Raw genomic sequence first — 20,020 nt, 5'->3', positions numbered from 1 at the left:
TTCTCTTTCCTTTGCTGACTTTCCTATTTCCGAACAACAACTGGATCCGTTTTCTTCTAAACAAACTTGAATTACAAAGGAATGTTGTTCTGCTATACTTAATAGATTTGCACATTTTTCCCTTTCTTCTTTAGTCTTTCCCAGTATAACATATAATCCTTTGCACCTGCAAAAGCTCCACAGACCGCTGACTGCCAAGAATCCACCACGTGACCCTGCTTCCATGACCAGAGATCCTGTGTTTAAAGAGAAAGGAAAATAAAAAGTTATTAAATGTTTGAATCTATCTGATCCCCATGTGAGTTAACTCTGAGGATGGGAACTTAAGGGAAAAGCTATTTTTGTGGCATTTTTGAGTGATGTAATAAGTGATTTTTCCCAAGGAACTTGTGTACTTGAACGAGCAGATGGAGTGAGAAAGACGTCTGGAACTGAGGAGGGCCTGAAGCAAATCGCTTTCAGGGAATTCATATGTATGTATTTAAGCCTGTGGCCATGCAACTTTGCAAATATTTTGTGAATTTATTTTGGTTTTGGCAGATAAAACAGCACAAAGCGAAACACCGAGCAGCAGGGCAGCATGCAAGAACCAGCACCAGCTCAGCCCAGGCGTACAAAAGGCTCCATTTAAAATGAGCAGCTCCCACTTCCACGAGATACAAGTCCTGTTTGCTCCCCTACATCTCCTAAACCAACCCTTCCCCTCACACTCCCCAAAAAACCCCATCATTAAGAAATCACGCTTATCACTGCCATTATACCCCAAAGCAGGTGTGTCTCTGTTTTTCACTTGGCGTCATTAGGGACCACACACCCTCCTCTGCAGGGCTCCCACACACCCTGCTCCCATCCATTAACTCACAGCAGCATTTAAACACACACATCTAAAGCCCCAACCAGAACAGTGCTTTCCAAAACCACCTCTGAAGTCACATCACACAATTTGATGAGCTGGGTCAGAATAAGCAGAAAGGCCAGTGTCTGCTGGCAGGGGTTTGCCACGGCAGCTACAGACACCGTGTTCTCCCCTCCTTCACCCTGCTCCATCAGCCCCTTCTTATCTCCTGAAACACTTCACACTGCAAGCTCTCTGGAGGAGAGGTTTCTGGTTTATGATGTGAGGATCAGTACTGAGGAAAAAGGGATGGGATCCATGGCCCTTCTGAGACCCACCACAGAGAAATCAGCAATTTTATTTTATAGCTGTGGCATTCTCCTTCTTTTTAAAGTCATATTGCTTCCGTGCTATAAAATTTTTTCTTAAAAGCAACTGGATAGCAGTGCTAGGCTGAGATTATTGCTCCTGGGCTCCTGGTCTGCAATTCAGCCACTTTCCCCTGGAGCAGGAGAACTCTGCTCTCGTTTGCTGGCTCTTCATTTAACATGCTGTCCTCGTGACTCGCATCTTCCAACTTGGCTGGCGGTTATATTTCAGTTGAATGTTTTAAAAATCAAACTGTTCAAGCAACAATGGCCAGCCACAATGTTGTTTGGTACCCTGCCACAGCTAAATAGCTGCAGCTCTGCTGTACGAAAGCACTGAAGGGGTTCCAGCCTCTCTAATGCTAGCCATTCTTTTCCTGGTGTTTTCGGTATGGGCTGCTATTCTGCCGTCACCCACAGCAGAAACTGATTTTCATCTCATAAATAAATAAATAGAGATTCATAATTCTTCAAAACCATTAACATGCTTTTCTGGAATAACTTACAGTCTCTGGACATACAGTTCTCTTGCAACGCAGTCCTGATGGAAAAAGGACACGCTCCCTTACACATACTACCTTCCAGAGTATCTGGGTGCTGACAAAGCATAAATCCCACCTTCAGCACCCATCTGCAAAACACTTCAGGTGCTTAAGAAACCTTGAATTGAAAGTCAGGATTTAAAAACTGAGCTGCTGGAGCCACAGCTTTCTTTTGATGGAAACAGAATTATTGTATTCTTTTCATTACACGTTCTCCGAACATCTGTACGTTAACAGCTAAACCAATGAACTCAGAACAGTTACTGCTGCCATGTAAAAATGCACTGTGGATGAGCTGCTGCAGGACTAAGAGGAAAACCAGCCCACTAATACAGATGTTCACGGCTTTGCCAGAAGCCCAGCCTATTCTCAGTCATGATGGGGTTTTATGCTAATGTCATTGTCCAAAGAAAAAGGTCATTCTGATTTCTTGGCACGTAGCTGTAAAATCTAGTTTCTGATAAAGCCTGGCTGCCCAGCGCAGCTCTGCACTAAGAGCCTCTGCCAAGCAAGGCGAACGGTGATGAATTCCCATCCATTACGCCCGCAAATTGACAACAGGTATTTGCAACAGTCATGCAATACGGAAAATGGTTTATAAGGGTGGAGCCAGGAACAGTTCAATTAAATTAGGGAAAAGGAGAATTGAGGCTGGAGAACAGGAAGCAAATTCCCCAACAGTGAGGTCTACTGAACCGCGGAGCCAGCCTCCCCAGGGAGGAGAGGAAAGCCCTCTCCTTTGAGTCATTTAAAAATAGATTGGAGAAGGCACTCAACACTGTACTGTGGGGAATAATCCTGCGCTGGCGAGGGCAGGATGAGATGACTTCATGCGTTTCTTTCCATCTCCAATTTCGGTGATTCACCCACAGCTCCAAACCTGAACATGCAGAAGAGCAAGAGGGAAGAAGGGCACGAGGACATGATCCTGGAGGAGGCCAAGAGGAACAAGTGTCACAGGGCCAAGAGGACCGGCAGGACTCCGGTCCAAATTCTTTCTAACCACACCATGCTGTGGGCCAGGATGACGTGCTGGAGGTCACACATGTTTCCTCTCATAGCCCATGGACCAGCTAATTGACAGGGTTTTGTGGTAAGTCAGGCCTGTAAGTTCTTCAGAAACACTCACCCTTTGAGCAGGTTTTAATAGCATTAGGACAGGGCAAAGCACTGAACCTGTTAGGGGTTTGTAGATTACTATAAAACCAGGGCTTTATTCCTGGAAAGAAACATAGGACCACACATTTATTATATATATATATATCCCCAAAACACTGATTTTGAACAAAATCGCGGTTATTGCAGTGATACAGTGCTCAGAGCACACTCTGCTATCCTAGATGCTGCACAGAAGCAGAGGGGAGATAATGGTGAGAGCTCAGGTCAGGCAGAGCTCAGAGCCCAAGGGACACTGCTCAGGGGCTCCAAAAAAGGCAGAAGCGCCCGTGTAATGCCTGCAGAACCCCAACGACACTGCTCTCTCTCCACATGCTCCTGCAACATGAAACACAACCCAGGAATTAGGAGCAACACGACTGCAGCAGTTGGCTCAGCCTGGGTTCCCCACCACCAGCACCAAAAAGGCTTCTACCTGCTCACACCGAAGGCTGCTGGGGATAATCTGAGTTTTCCAGGGCAATACCCATTCCCACTAGCATTCACAGCCTAGGAAAGCAAAATGACAAGGAGCACATTACATGAAAGCGGCCGCCATGCCAAGCCTGTGTCATGTGTATTCTATTAAGCTGAAGGCTGAATAGAAGACTTTGTTTTCCACTTCAAAGGACCCCATCCCAATCTCTCTCTCTCTTCCCTTATGAATAACAAATTGGAAATAAATCTTCTGGCTGAAGCGCATGGAAACTCATACAGTTGGGGCCCTCTGCAGCTTCCCAGCTCAATCACATGGTAATTTTTTTTGTAAACACTTTTCTGTGATATGTATGTAAATCGCGCCGCGGTGCTGCACCGTGTAAAGCAATACAGCGGGTGTGGCCTCAGGGGATGGGACACAGCGGGAAGCCTGACTGCATAGCTCCAATTATTCACAGGGATAATGTTCACAGAGAAGGGTCAAGTTTTATACGTGGGCAGAGCCCTACTTTTCTTCCTAGCGATCCCGTTTCATCCTGCTCCATAGGCCAGTGTCCCCTTATTCTCACCACAGACTTTATTTTGCCCTTTTGATACTGAGAAAACGAGGACATCCCATTTTGTTGGGTAGAGGGAGACTAGAAAAGTCACTCTCAAGATATACCAAAGGCCCTTCAATCTAAAAAATGAACAAAAAATATTACCTCTGCTTTTAAATACTGGGGGGAAGTATTTGGTGCCCATGAATATGAGCTCCTCAGTGCTGAGGACACCTGGCCTCCAGATGGCCAATAACCTTTGACCAGTGCACACAACTCTTACCTGTGCTTGCCTGTCACCTTTGCCACGCATTTATAGTAAAAGTTTGTGGCAAAAATCAGCTGTCAGCTCTGTGTTCTCAACGCAGCCAGGTCATGGCCTATATTCAGGACATCTAAGCTTTGGTAATCCAGGAAAATGCAACATCTCTCAAACCTGATGAGGAGCCCAACACTACCAGTGCTGCAGGAAGCATTGCAGAGAATAAGACATCTCTGCCTTGGCCTTGCTATTCTTCAAGCCAGCAGAACTCATGGCATACACTACACTTGAGGCCTGCAGCTGAATAAATATTACAATCCACTCCAATGATAAGCATCTATAGTATCTCTGTGTACCACTCTGTTCACAACAGTGTTCAACTTCACGATAACGAGGGAGAAAAACTCAGCAGAAATGAATCACATGGATCTGTGTGCATGTGAGGTCCTGCAGAATGAGGAAAGAAAAGAAATTTTCGTGTTTGCCTTTCCTACCGGGGATTTTACCCACGTGGCACTCTGCATGGCTGACCCTTACAGATCCATGGCACATTAGCTACAGGAGAAGCAAAAAACTCACAAGTTGACTGCAGTTTCTATACATAAAGTCAACACGGAGCAAAGAGCCAAACGTCTTCCTCAGTGGATTTTTATGTGCATATGTGCAGCATATGGACAAGTACATGTGTATATTATCTTGCAGGAAACATGCAAGCCCAAACATGGGAAAAATTCAATGATCTAAGTTCACTGTTGACATAAATGCTGAGACTCCATTTTGCACTAATGGAGCTGTGCTCACTTATGCCAGTACTGAATTCAGTCCTAGAATTAAAGCCACCCAAATCCTAGATAAATTGAAAGAGAACAAAAGTTGGCCTATATGCATGAGCATATTTTTCATGTTAGAAGCATTTCATTCCCTTTTTCTGCCCATATAATACTGCATTGATGTCTGTGACCCATTTGGATGTAAATCAAAATGGATGTGCTAAAAGCCTGGTTAAAGGAAATGTTCTTCGAAACAGTGTTCCCAAGGCAAGGCAGAACAGCTACACTCAGTTTCCATGGCACAAAGGGACACACAGGGAGGGAAAAGGCACCTCTGAAAAACCACTTGAAAGCCAGCAGGGTTTTTCTTGAGCACCTGCACCGCTCTTACCTATTAGATCTGCGCTACCTAGGTGTGTGTGAATAAATTACACGGAAGAATTACATAAATCTGCTACGATTCTTTAGCAAATAACCGGTGTCCAAACCAAATCTTCAATATTCAAACATCCCCAGATGTCACTGGCAAGCTTAGCAACTTCTGGAGAACCTCTTGTGGCCTGAGCATGACCAAGAGCATCACAATCTGGCTCTGTATCTATAGACTGTGTGAGCCTGTCTTCCCCTGGCCCGCTCAAATGCTGTATTGATGATCCAAGGCTGTCTGACTTTTCCCAAACGTGCCTGCAGTGCTGTGAGCAAGGGTTGCATTTGTTTCTCTCCCTTTGGTGCAGATGGTGTGCAGCATTCCTCGGGCTGTGCCCCAGGACGGCGTGAATGACACTTATTGTGGCAGCAATAAAGCCAGGGCTGTTTGCTCAACAGCTGTTGGGTGCATTGTTCCTTTGTGAGAAAAATGCAGCCGCTCTGCTCGTGGCATGGACACGCTACATCCCGCCCCCAACACCCCTGCAAAGCTCTTCTCCTGATTCAGCACCTAAGCAAATGGCAGACAGTGGTATTTAACCATCAGGACCTAATCCCCAAATCAGCCCAATGGTTACTCCAGGAGGGAGCGAGGCATGGTAGAACACTTACTGCACTGCCTGCGAGGAAATGGCTTCAAAGCTGGGCCTGGGTTTCATTTACTCCTGACTTATGTGCAGCTGAGCACAGAGGAAAGAAATACTGGAGTGCTTCTCCAGGAAAAAAGGAAAACGGTCACCTACCTGTACAGCAGGGAAAGAGCCATTTAAGGCCCAGTTTGGCTACATGCATCTATTTTCTACTTGCCATGTTAAGCAGCAACAGATCTGACTGTAAATTTTAGGAGGGAAATAGCATGTGGTTTATTGATTCAATGGTGGAGTTATAAACACGGATTATGGCTGAGAACCCCAGCTGCCTGGGCAGAACTATTCTGCAATCTTTTCATTCTTACTAACTTTAAAAATCAGGTGCAATGAGCTTCAACCAAGGTTAGTCTTCACTCTCCACAGAAAGCCATCAAGCAGTCTTTGCACAGCAAGTTTCGAGATATATCTCAGTATCTATCTGCACTGATGACCAAGAGCAAGGCTCAGCCCACCCTAGAATCAGTTCTCTCCCAACACTGCCTATCCCAGCCCCCAGAAGCTGAGCTCTCTGGAGGGGGGAACCAAGAGAACCAAGGAACTGAGCACATGCCATTGCCCTCAAGATCTAGGTTCAGTTCACCAGCACATTCCCCTCAACTCAAGCGCCTCGTGCCTATGGAGACAGCTGCACCTGAACAGAAAACAAAGGACCTAAGTCCAACCCCAAACCTGGTCTCCATTATGTGGGCAAAAAACCAGGTTAGAACTGATCCATGGAACTCCTGTTCCAACCCAACCAATTTTCTGATCCTGCTTAGCCTCACAGGGGAATGGCTGGACACTCCCCATTCTCTTTCAGTATAACACCTGTTAATTTGCGAGACCTACGGATTTAAGGAAATTATTTTATTGCTAAAACCAGTGACAAAAAACCTGTGGGCTCACTAGATCTGCAGGAGGTCTAAGAGCTCTAAATTTTGCTCAGTACTGAGACAAAGAGGGAAATCCTGGCCCTACTGTGTGCCAGAAAAGTCAGACATCACCTCAAGCATGGTCAGTTGAAGATTTTTATCTTTCTTTGCAGCTCCTGGGCCAGCAGAGCAGCACAGTGTGTGCCAGCCCTCCCAGAGAGGTTGGGTTTGTAGGGGCAGGACTGGCTGACCCTGATGTTCCACAGTCTCAGCAATGTCCAAGTGTCTCATCTTAAGAGTCAGACCTGTCTAATGAAAAAGACAAAAGGTTCCCAGGACAGTAGGTTTGTTTTCCTCAAAAAAATCCACCAACTAAACAAACAAAAACCCCTTGTTTTTCAAGTCAACTCATTTGAGACCTCTGTCCTCCTGTCCCGCCTGCTCCTTCTCTCCTTGCTGGCTACCAAAGCCTTTTCTCCAGACATACAATACATTTGGTCTATAAAGAGACCATTCTCCCTGTACAGCTGCATTTGAGTAACTCTCAGAGGCTCTGAAGCGCAGCCAACATGCAGAAATATAAAACCCAAGAGGACTGAGTCTTGTTTCACCTGAGAAGGGTTTGTCTTACACACAGCACTGTTCTCCGAGGGATCTCACCATTTCCACTGAGCCTTAAGAAACAGGCATTTTTGACAAGAAGTTTCCGAACTCAAACCTAACCAGAGGCTCTCGATTTTCTGTAGGGTTTTAAAATGCTATTTTATTGAAAAAAAAAAACCAAAAAAACAAACACCCGATGCCCTGTATTTCTGTAATCCCCTCTCAGCAGAAATTAAAGCTGTCGTTTTTCTCAGTTCTAAAAGAGAAGGATTAAGACATGAAACAAATGATAAATCACTTATTTGCTGCTGGTAGGAACTCAGGCATGATGATTATAAATGCTGAATAAAATGTCTGAAGAGAAGATAATAAAAGATAAGACAGGAGGGCTGGGCTCCACAGGGGCAAAGAGACTGAGCAGAGACTGCACAGCCCTGGCAGCAGCACGAAGGCAGGAGCTGCACCAGTCTCTTGTAACCCACAACAATTTCATGCCAAATACACAGCCCACATTGTGAAATTCCCACAGTAAGGAACACACATATAGTATTTCCAAAGCAACTTACTGAGGCAGCCTGGAAATTCCAGGGCAGCATACAAGGGGACTGTATCTTCCAACATTAATTCCAAAACCTGAACTAATATAGAAGGCTCTGTGCTGGGCTGTTCTTTGGGAAGCACACCACGTCTATGCTCTGCTGCCTTTCTTCAGGGCCACCTGGCTTTGAGATGGGATCAGAAGCATTAACCCCACAAAAAAGAACCTAAACCTGATCAAACTCCCGATCAAACTGTCGCAGTAATATTCAGCTCTTCTGAGAGTCAGTGTAGCAGAAAGTGAATAAAATTTGTAACATCCTTTCTCTCCCCAAACTCTGAGAAGAACTCAAAACTGTTCTACCTGTAAGGCTTGGACTAACTCACCCTAGCTGGGAATTACAAGGTCCTGAAATCTCATACACCATAGCAGTTTCCTTCTCTCTTTTTATTTATAGCAATAATCTGTGCCTCAAACAAAATATGGAGAAATGGAGAATTGGGAAGAGAAAGGACATTAAGCACACCTTATAGCAGTGGATGCTACCTAAACAAAATTTTAAAAAAAATTACGTTTTTTAATTAAAAGCACCGTAATTTCTTTATTGTTGTTTCTTGAGTCATTGAACTAAGAAAGGAGTCTATTACCTGTTCCTAAATTGTGTGTTCACCTGAGTCACTGTAAGACTTGTATTTGAAGCAGTATCTGTTTCTTGCTAATTACTGCCATCCTCCCTTTGCCAGCACCCACAGCCAACGTAACCCTATCGTTCAGAAATCCATACAACGCTCTCTCTTTTTTAACATAGTTCAGTGCATGGCATGCAAGTTTGCTCTCACAGGGGACAGCTGGTGCACATTCACAGACAGGAGAATACTGTGCATGCAACCTCTGTGACTAACGCATAAGGAATAACCAGAGCAGCTTGGGGTAAAGCAGAGAGAGAAAATGGGATATAGAAACACACCATTTGCTACCTATTACAAGCCTTTATTAGGCTTCTTTAAGCTTAACACCCTGCTGCTGGCTGCAGTCAGCACATATTGAAGGAAAAGGAAACTCTCCTTCCATGTGCCTCTCTAACTGTCCTTTCACAGTGGGAAGGTTTTCCTTATTTTTATGGTGATCAGCTTGTTCAGGGAATCATAAGACTGAGTCCATCTTCCATCAGCTCATGTAACTTTGTACTAATGGTTTTAAAAATGACACAGGCACAGCACTTGTTCTGTTCTCTTCAGTGAGATGGCCCACACACATCATACACAACTGCTCCCACAGTTACTCTCTCAAGTAATCCTATTAATACAGTGCAGAACAGTCCCTCAGGCATCATCTCAATAACTCTTTTCTGTTCAGGCTTTGTACCATTTTCTGCTTGTCCTTTGCATTTCTTTTCTTTGTGATTACTATCTGTTCATGCTCCCTTGCACCCTTGAGGAGCCCTACACCCTCAGCCATACTCCCAGTGACACCACTGGCCACATCCATCCTCTTGATGACAATAATGATTTTTGTCCTTTGTTATACTGTCAGGACAATTTTTTAAGAGCGTCCCTCAGATAAACAAAATGTATTCTGCTTTCACTGCCCAGCTTTGATATGACAAACCCTGAGCTCTCTCCCTGAGCTGAGCCGACGTGACTGAGTATGCCAGACTGATTTTTGCAGTTTTTTTACTCTTGAGTCCACATCAGAAGAATCTAATGCAACAGGTTTGTGGAACAAACTGACACGAGTTTTGTTTCTCTTCAGATCTGCACTAACCTCTTCAGATTAAACAAGATCCCTCATCCTGAGTGACTCACTCCTGTAGTTAGCTAAATTCAAACTGTCTTCTTTAAAGCCTGTAATGTAAACAATACAATTTACTGTCACAGCTACGTGGACATCAGTTAAAACAACTTTACATTCTGCAAACAGCTACACAATGCTGCTGGTTTATGTGGTTTTGGCACATAACACCACACTTTTTCCCTTTAAGCATTGCCACCTCTTGCTCCCAAACACGGCTGCTGCACTAACTATTAGCAGCTTGGGCCAGTACCACTGCTGAAGAGTTTACAGAAAGCCATTCCTGGACACTAGCAGGGAAACAGATTCCTAATAAGGCAGCCCAAGCTCCCCTGGGCAGTGGGATGATACCCAGACCCCACAGCAGGCTGAGCTCATGAAGCACCTACAGAATCCTCCACGAACACAGCTCAGTTCTGCAAAAGCTCTCGATGATTCTCATGCTCTTCCTGCCCGTGGATTCACCTTTAAATCAAACTCCCTGAAGCCTCTACATGCCAATATTCACACTGTGAGCTTGTCCCCCCAAACAGCCCCAGCAACAGACATACAGCAAGAGGACAAACTGTTGTCCCAGTCCAACACACAAGGACCCAGTTTGGGTCTCCCTGCTGAGCTGGCTCAGAAGTCCATCACTTCTACCGGGAAGAAAGCTTCTCTCTTCAGCTCCTCTTTTATAAATATATTTTGCTACACTGTTTTCAATGATCTGCAACAATTCTCAGTGTTTCTGCCCGATGACCTCCAAGTACTTGAAAAACCCTTCCTTTCATCTTTTGCAGTGAGTTCAAGGCAATACAGAGGGATGGAGAAATGACGTCTTCCAATCCAACCCTCCACTCAAAAATCTAGATCCTGACTCTGGCCATGGTAAACAGAGCAACCAGCTGCTGGTGGGAGAACAGCATATCATCCCAAACAACTGCACTGTTAAAACATCATCCACTGACACCTTCTTTAAAGGAGCTTAAAAAAAAAAAGTACATGCAGCCAATCAAAATATCTTTTCAGTGATGTTTACAAAACCCAGCCTGAAAAAGTTTTCTCATTTGCAAGTTCCTTCTGCCATGAAGAGCAAAACACTAAAAAAAATTAAAATAAGATAAAGAAAAAAGAAATCACACAACACAAGGTGGTTCCCACTCTTTTTAAGCAGTAAAAAAAAGTTGGAGGTGAAGATAAAATTTCTGGCTCGCTGGGAGTAAAATCTAGCCTGCATGCCACAGATCAGCGGTTAGATATTCCCTGTTATTTTTCAGATATTCAGGTCTATGATCTTCACATGCACAGGTAGGTTGGCACATAATTGCTGATTCTTGAACATACTCATAATCGCAATAATGGAGTCAGATAAGTTACCATGGAAAGCCTTTGCAAAATGTATAACTTAACATTTCCATCACTAATGAGAACTTACCTTTAAGGACTCCCAGAGGGGAAACTGTACCAGAGAGAAAGGAATCTGGAGAGGTGGGGAAAAAAAAAAAAAAAAAAAGAACAACAACATGTTACAAAAGTAAATTGGGTTAGCATGTTCCTCAACTGGCTAAATTAAGAACAGTTATTGTTCTCTCAGTGAACTGCAGCTTATTACACTTACAAATCTTTACGGACACTTTATGTATGCTGCCATTAAATGACTGGTTTCACTAAAGCAGTTTTACTTTGTTTATCACATTCCCTGCTGAGAGGTTAATGTATTGTTACCAGGGTGGCCTAGAAGAGCAATACGCAGTGTGATCTAGTGCAGGGACATTCTCGGTTTGACAGTCAGCCAAGAAAGCCGTAAGGATGGTTCAAGAAACACGTTCCCGAGGCCAGGAACACAGCCTGGCAAAAAACATCTTCAGCAGTGGAGATTCTGAGATGTGGTGCTGCAACCAGGGCTCTGCGGTTGGCCATCAGCTGCAAAAACGTTCCTGGACATGTCCCCTGATCTCCCGTGAAGCAGCTCCCTTGAGAATTAAAAGCAGGTTGTGTGGAGCTACCACAACCCAGCTAAAAGGGAGAAGCTTGGTGGCTCTCACTGCCTGTAACACGGGGTTCTTCTGTCCAGCAGCAGCCTGTCTCTGTCTAGGCTCACTCCTGCTGCCCCGTCCCAGGAGTGCCTGCACATTCCCATGTCCTTCACAGATGTTGCCCTGACAGAAACCTCAGCTCATCAGTCAGTCTTCACTGTGAACACGCTTTGCAACAAGAGACAGCACTTGCCAAGGTTATGCCCTCTATTATATTTCTTCCTCCATAAAGCCCCCCACTAAATTCTTCCTTGTCCTTCAGCACTCAGAGAAGCCTCGTGTCATACCTACCTCTAGTATCAACTCTGCTTTTGCTGTCTCCAGGCTGAATATCTGTCTCAAGACATCTCAGAGAAAAGGGTCTCTAGGAAAGCACTGGCCTGTCCTAGGATCACCCTACAGCTCTATCTGCAGGTCTGCCTTGCCCCTTCCTAAAGCTACATTATCTCCTCCACTTTGTTAGCCAATCAACCCCAGGCTCAAATCTTCCTCCAACTACCTATTTTCTCCTACTTTTATCTTTCTTGATTCTCCCCCTTGTTTAGGCTGATTAGGCAGTTCATCTATCAAATTATTTAGTCTCAGAAAGCACTTACACATCTTCTACCATGAAAAGGAGTAGATACTCAAAATGGATCATGCTTATTTAATGCAGGTGTCTTTGTTCTGAGTGATGTCAGGTTAAAAACGTTCACTAGAGATATGAATGGCTTATTAAACCCAAATTCAAGCTACACAAAGGAATCTGAACTGGAACATCAATTCAACATCACAGGAGTCAAAGAGTATTGTCTGCTTCCCTGTGCTGCAAGTAATGATTAATAAATGAGTCTATTAAGTTAATCTGCCAGGCAAAACTAAACTTGACAGACACCTGCCACAGAAAATTTGTTATCTATTCAGGCAGGAAATGGCAGTGAGAAGAAATCAATGTCACTGCTGTACACTGAGCTGACAAACTGAAATCTCAGAGGAAGTTTGTCATCTTGGACAATGAGCAATATCCCTGGTGGCATCTCAGAGCCCCACAGAAAAGGTCAGACATGGCTCTTATCTATCAGGGTCTTGAAACTCTAGTGTAGCAATTAAATTTCTTTTTTAATATTGGGTGAAAAAGCCCAGCTCTTTGACAGTAATGTGTGGTAATGTATTTATGAGAAGATATATACACACCCACGTGCTACTGCAGCGATGCTGAACTGAAATTATATAGAATGATTTCTTTGTAATGTAAAACGAAAAGCAACACAATATTCTATTATCTAGGCCAAAAAAATAGGGAAAAATAAGTAACAATAACCAATACATTTGCTTCAAATTTGTTAAAAAAGAGAAAAGGAAACGCTCTGTATCCAGCTGTACACCAAACAAAACAAGCTTTCAAACACAGCCTCCAAGTTTTGCTTTCCTATGCTCGTGAATGAGTGGTAAAATTAAGCAGCTGTTAATAGGACAACAAGGGAAGCTTGTGACATAATCCCCTTTATATCGCCTAGCTAGAAGCATTTTAATCAAAGGGGAAACTTGTTCACAAGTGCTGTTTGATTTTCGGTGTTAGGGGTGTTTGCTTTCTGTGTCCTGCTCAGGGGAGCCCGGGCGGGATGGGGATTATGGGTTTCCCTTTTCCCCACGTGCCCCGTGGGATGCAGCCTGGAAAGATTTTGGATGTGTGTCAGGGGGACCTGTACAGCCACTGGGCTCCCTTCTCTCTAAGAGGGCTGCAAGATAAGGGTCTAAACATTCAGAAGTCACACTTTACTAGAGTTTAAAAACTTGCAAACCCCAAACAATATAGGAAGCACCACCACCACCAAGCAGAGCAGCAGCCGTCTTTGCTGCACTAAGAAGATCTGATCCTAAGGAGATGCCCTACGTTTACTGCAGTCGCCCACTGGATCCTGTCTGACATCCTGACTTAAAAAACAAAACTCACACAAGCAATTTCATGGGTGTTGGAAAGAAAGGGAGTCTGTCTTCCTGCAGATTTGGGGTTTGTCACCAGATTCTCTGAAGCCAAACCATTTCCAAGCCGCCTTCGGCAATCTTCCCATGACAGGGACCTCCATCACACTTCTTCTTGAGATCTATTCCACAGCCCTTGTTGAAAGTTCAGCTCCTATTGAAAGCCTTCCCTCAAACCACTTAATCCCCTTTATTCTCCCCTCACACACGTATTTTCAAGAACGTTATCAGAACTCCTGTTTATCTTTGCAGCCCCTGCCCCTCCGCCACATTTCCGTGGTCGAGATGTGGAAGGGCTGCGCAGGCTGCTGTGTGTCCATGTGTGCAATCACCCTGCTTGCATAAGCCTCGTCTCCCTAAGAGACCAGACTAAACAGCCCACACCCAAAAGTAGCACTAATATATGCAAAAAGAAATAGCTGCGTGAGGGCAGCTCATCCGACCACGAAAAAGCCTTTTGATGGCTTGCTGCCCTTTATTCTTCCACCATGGTAGACGTGACAAAATCTTCCAGTCTGGGGACACTTCTCAATCTGAACACTTAGAATATTTCATTCCTTTTCGTATTTTGCTTCTTAAAAGAAAAAACTCTTCAGCAATGAAGAGAATCACACCCTGTTAGGCAGAGATATTTCTGCCTGAAATAGGCTAAGGCAACAATAAAAATGTGGTCCACACATGTGGGTAACTTGCTGCCAGCAAATATGAAACCCTGGCAAGCTCCACCAACCTCTCATTCGACATTAATATAAAATAGACAGAGAGTACCAGTTCTCGTGTCTGGCCTAATGTTATATAACTATGCTGTTTGTTCATCAGAGTCGACCCTTAAACACACACAAAAGGCAAATTTAAAGCCCCCAGACAGCTGCAAATAATTATTCTAAAATGTTTTACAGGTTAGTGAAATGATCATTTACTCTGGTCCCTGTAGTCCTTAGCACCTGATGCCTAACTTAAGGTAATGAACTTTGCAGATGCTTACTTCAACACATGCACTTAATTCCCCTGACACAAAGTATTTTAAATGATTGTGTTCAATAAGTTACTTTTAGAAATAGCTGCACTTCCCTGCCAAAGCAGCAGATACACACATGTCGCTTCTAAAGAAAAATACCAACCTGTAAGTACTGAAGATTGATGACAGAGCAAAAGTCCTCCCACCAAATACTGTTTAATTAAACAAAAGAAATTTAAGGAGGAACTTAAGAATGCTCCTTGTAACTACAACACAACACTTCAAAGTACCTCAAAATTCACCCATTTGATATCTGATGGTAAATTGCAAGCCGACATTGTCCCGAGGAGAAAAGCAGCCAGAGCAAGGGCAGCATGCTGAAGGAGTGGAGAAGAATGGGGGAAAAAACAAAAGAAAAAAACCCCAAAACCTCATCAGCCTTTTCAGAACTGGGATTCCCTTCCAAATATGAGAATTCTTTCGCACAAAGAGGAAACAGATGTCCATGGCTGGAATTTGCATGTGGCTTTATTCTCTTCTAGGATACAATAAAACTACTCTTCTTCTCATCCTCCGAGCTAGAAATTAAACAGTGGCATGTCATGCAGAGTCCAGCTGTGCTTTCTACCTCCAACCTTTATTAGCAATATATTTAAAAAGAAGAAGAAAAGAGAGAGACAGAAAGAAAGGGAGAAACTAAAAAAGCAGAAGAAATGAAAAACTGTGGTATGTGTTCTCAAAACAATATAAAAGCAACAGATGTTCTTACTAATCTGTGGCACATGTTTGTTTATTCAGGTTTTCCCTGTCCCCAGTTCAGCAGGATTTGCTCTCCAGAAGACTTATCTGCTCTTACAAACGTTAGAGTAAATACTGGAGGAGACATTGGCATAAACAGCCAGAGGAGGAACAGGCTCACCTTGTAAGAGCTTTCTCAGTGTCCCTGAAAGTGCCCCTCCACCCCAGAAACTGCTCTCACCCCCTGCCCCTCTGTTCCCTACATTAACAGCAATGGGAGAAAAGCAAACATTTATGAAGAGGATTTTGAGAGCGTGAATGTCACGAAGGCCAGCAGCAAGAACATCTGCTCACTTCAGGGAGAACTTATTTCATCCTCATGGGGCAGCTCTCAAACTTGCACCCAGCCTGTCACCTGCACTCACCGTGACAAGGACAGAAGGGCCATCACTGCCCAAGCCTGTGTTTATGAGGAGTACTGAGCTGCTGTGCCAAACTGTGCTTTCTCGAGTGCAATTGCCAAGAACAGTCGAATAACCCACTTCTGAATAGCAAAAATATACTGTTTTCTGAGGATACATAAACAGCACATTTCAGGAGAACAATCTTCCCATTACCTAAGCCCCTTTTACAATCCCTTTTTTTTTTTTTTTTCCCCTAGCTCCTTTATAAAGGATAGAAGGGTTTTTTAGTAGGTTCAAGTTAAAACAGAATAAAACAACCCTGTCAGCCCACTGGAGTTAAACATCTCTGTTAATAATGCCAGCAAATTTGGTTCAGTGTCTTGCCCTCCTAAAATTCTTCACACACTTGCCCAATACATCTGATGATGATAAACTGATGTTCCAGCTATAAATATACTTTCCCTAGGATGGGCTTTGAAAAGACAGCATGAAATGAGGCAAGGCAAGGGGTCACAGCAATAGCCACTGTCAAGAAGATCTGCAGGTTTCACAGCTTTTCTACTGACTGAAGGTGAAAGTGTTTCAGACCCATCATCGATGGGATATCCTAAAGCTGACAAAGCAGACTTATTTTCTTGCAAAAGCTTCATGTGATATTGTCTCTCAGGCTCTCCTTGAAAAACTTGCAGACCCCACAAGGAACTGAACTACAAGAAGGCAATTTGTAATCTTAACATGAATGGAAGCCTGTCAGAGCCATCAGCCGTGCTCCTGCAGCTCTGCGAGATGGAAGGTTGGGAGAGTGGCGAAAGAACGGAGAAGTTTGTATGTTAAACAAATGATGGAGAGCTTTGTTAATAAACACTGATGCAAAAACAAACAAAGCTTTTCAGGCAAGTTTAACAATGCTGGCACAGCCATGACCAAGGAAGAGCTCTTGGCTTCGCTCCTTAAGGAAAACAGTGAAGGACCAAGTTCACACACAGCACCTTGCTATAAGACTGCACGAAGCCAGAGGTGGAACCCCACGGGAAGCTCAGCCATCACAGGGAAAACTATCAAGTTGCATTTGCAACAAACAACTTTTCAGCCCTTCAGAGTTGAACACACAGCTCTGCAGCACTGCCAGAGGCAAAGGAATGGTGTTTAGGGTGGTAGAAACATCAATCTCAACAATGCCAAGAGTATAATTAAAACAAAGGTTTCAGATCATGCACCAGCAGCCACCTGAAGTAATCAGCAATTCCCTCATTTTCAAGCAAATAACATTAACCCCGTGTGAGCTGGGAGAAAACTGCAAAACGTAAATGGGAAGAAATACAAAATTCCCGAACTGCAGTAATTTTTCCGGTTCAGGCATCTGCTAACTCTCAAATAAATATTTGCACCTTGCTTCCTCCACTTCCCCAGCTCTAACCCCAAAGTACTTCCACTTGTCACCTGGCATATGTGAATGGTTGGAACTAAATTCCTTTCCAAGACAAAACATTATGTGCCCCACAGGGTTGCCTAATTTGGTTACAAGCCATTCTCACAGATGTCCTTTGGACCTGTGTGGCAGAACTTTACATCCACATTTCCTCTTAAATAGCATCACACACTCATTATAAAAGCAACTTATATGGCATATTATGTAGTAAAGGTACGTAAAAGGAAAATTCAGTTTTCCCTCCATGAGAAAAAAGGTTCTGTGATTAAAAGAGCAAAGAAAAATAAAGGAAAAAAAAGTTTTTCTGCAGGGGCAATATTGACCAGCAAAGAGAAAATAGTCAGAGATCCAGCACGACTGTGTGTTTCCAAAACGTGGGAAAAGAGAGGCACTGAGGCAGATGCACAAACTCAATGCAGGCTGGATTGATTTAAGAGATCCTCATGATCACAGAGCCCTAACTTTGCACACGCGTGAGACAGACCATCATTGAGCTATTGAAGGCTCTTTCCTCAAAGAAACAACATTAACAGCTTCAAATTCCACCCCAACCCCTTCTTGAACCAGCCCCTTCTTACTCTGCTGGGAGAACAGAATAGCTATTAGAAGTTGTACAATGTCAGCCACAAAAGTCGATTTTATTGGATTTCAAACATGAGCTGGACTGACCAGCCCCTAATTACACAAATAATATCCATGTTCTCCCATTTTCCAACAAATAAGCATTAAAGGAGATGCTCGTTTTGCTATTCATTTTCAACAACATATTAAAAAAAAAGCCTCCCAGCAAGTAAATGAATATGCTGACACCGATTCGTACATGCTGTTTTCAGGGCGCAGATAAAAATCTTGTAGGATAAAAGATGAGTTTAGCAGCTCCAGAAGAATGAAGGTATTGTTTAACAGGAAGCAGATGTATGTCAGATGGCAAACTCATTAAAGTGTCCCATCGTTAAAGGAAACGGGATAACAACGAGCCATCTGAAAAAACCTGAACTGATCAGGAAATACACAAGCCGCAGCTAATCTCCTATTTATTGGTAGGTAATGCCTTTAAGTCATGCACATGCATTGAGTTTAGGACCATGAAGGACTAATCTTTGTTCTCATGAAAGAAACAGGAGCAGAACCCAAGAGCATGGAGAGCGGCATTTCTGGAAGAAGTCTTCTGAGGAAAAGCTCCCGACATTGGAGGAGCTATCACATCAGCCCATGGGTGCACACACACACACTGTCTGGGCAGCACCCCGACTCTGAGAGCATTTTAATGGACATTTTACATACACGGGGCATTTTAAATGTAAATATAATTTTAAAAATGCCTTATGAAAGGTACCTATCAAGGAATAGCCTCTAAATACAAACTTGGAAAGTCTAATCAAAGAAAAAAAAAAATTCACTGGTGGACACCAGACTGATGGATTTGCAGTATCAGACTTGGACAATTCCTCAAGTGAGAATTTTGCAGGTTATATAAGAACCTAAGCAGAAGGAATTAAACAAACAGCATAGATTCACAAAATCATAGAATCACTTAGGCTGGGAAAGACCTCTACAATCAGAGTGCAACTGTTAACCCAGCACTGCCAAGCACATCCCCAAGTGCCACATCTACACGGCTTTTAAATCCCTCCAGGCATGGTAACTCAACCACTTCCCTGGGTAGCCTCTTCCAAAGCCCGACAACTCTTTTAGTGAAGAAATTTTTCCTACTGTCCATTCTGAACCTCCCCTGGTGCTGCTTGAGGCCTTTTATTCTCAACCTGGCACTTGTTACCTGGGAGAAGAAACCGATCCCAACCTGGCTACTCCTGTCAGGGAGTTGTAGAGGGTGAGAAGGTCTCACCTGAGCCTCCCTTTCTCCAGGCTGAGCACCCCCAGCCACTCCTTGTGCCCCATCCCCAGCTCCACTCCTTTCTCTGGACACACTTCAGCCCCTCAATGCCTTTCTGGTAGTGAGGGGCCCAAAACTGAACCCAGTATTTGAATCAAAGACAGCATGTTTGATACACAAAGCAGGTGGATTCGTGGAGAGGAGTATTACTTCATCCAGCAAATATTCAGCCTAAAAAACTGGAAAACAGTGCAGCTGTAATTGCACTGACATCAGCAAAGGAACTCTTGTCCTCAGAGTAACAGCCACAAGTAAAAAAAAAAAAAAAAAAAAAAAAAAAAAAAAAACCAAAAAAAAAAACCAAAAAAAACCAGACTGGGAAGAAACATGTGTTTCTCCCATCCTGGATATATCTCAACCTATACTAGTTTTGTTACAAATGTCTTGTTACTACATTATGATTACAAATATTACACAGCAGTTCTTGCCATAAAAATTAAATACATCTCTTGCCAGGAGTTTTCTGAGTGTGTCAAAAAAAAAATAAAAATTTCCAAGAGGAAATCCATCTATGCCTTTGCATATTGGCCTGATCCAAAGGCCATTGAAATCCCTGGGAATTTTGCCCATGTGACTTTGACAGCTTCTGGATCAGGACTGATGCTAAAGATGGAGAGGAGAGGGTGGATGCAAAGGTACAACACAAAGATCAACTAACCTGGATGCTACCATGTCCTTCCCAGGATGCACAGACCCCACTCATGGCAAGAGCGGGCTCTAGGGTGTCCTTTCTTTTTTAACTTGTTTAACAGGAATTCCTTGCTTTACAGAACATACACAAAAGCCTTACTTATATCTGAGCCCAAACCATTAACTTTTAAGTACCAATACAATTACTGTAAGCTAACC

At 43.6% G+C, this 20,020-nt stretch overlaps 1 protein-coding gene across 4 annotated transcripts in view; it reads right to left on the bottom strand.

Moving 5' to 3' along the window:
* The window catches only part of SLC25A26 (solute carrier family 25 member 26), an 86,373-nt gene that overhangs the window by 15,669 nt on the left and 50,684 nt on the right, over positions 1-20,020 (bottom strand). For 3 of the 4 annotated variants that reach the window (XM_040075974.2, XM_040075977.1, XM_040075976.2), the window contains 2 exons: positions 11,186-11,230; positions 167-236 (listed from right to left, as the gene is read on the bottom strand). In XM_040075974.2, the coding sequence (XP_039931908.1) occupies positions 167-236; positions 11,186-11,230 (115 nt within the window). Of the gene's footprint in view, positions 1-166; positions 237-3,049; positions 3,240-3,336; positions 3,411-11,185; positions 11,231-20,020 lie in introns of those variants that run through there. The other variant, XM_058422172.1, reaches the window with a different exon arrangement.

This window comes from Hirundo rustica, chromosome 12 (genome assembly GCF_015227805.2).
Source record: "Hirundo rustica isolate bHirRus1 chromosome 12, bHirRus1.pri.v3, whole genome shotgun sequence".
Lineage (NCBI taxonomy): Eukaryota > Metazoa > Chordata > Aves > Passeriformes > Hirundinidae > Hirundo > Hirundo rustica.
This window is presented reverse-complemented; position numbering and strand designations above follow the sequence as displayed.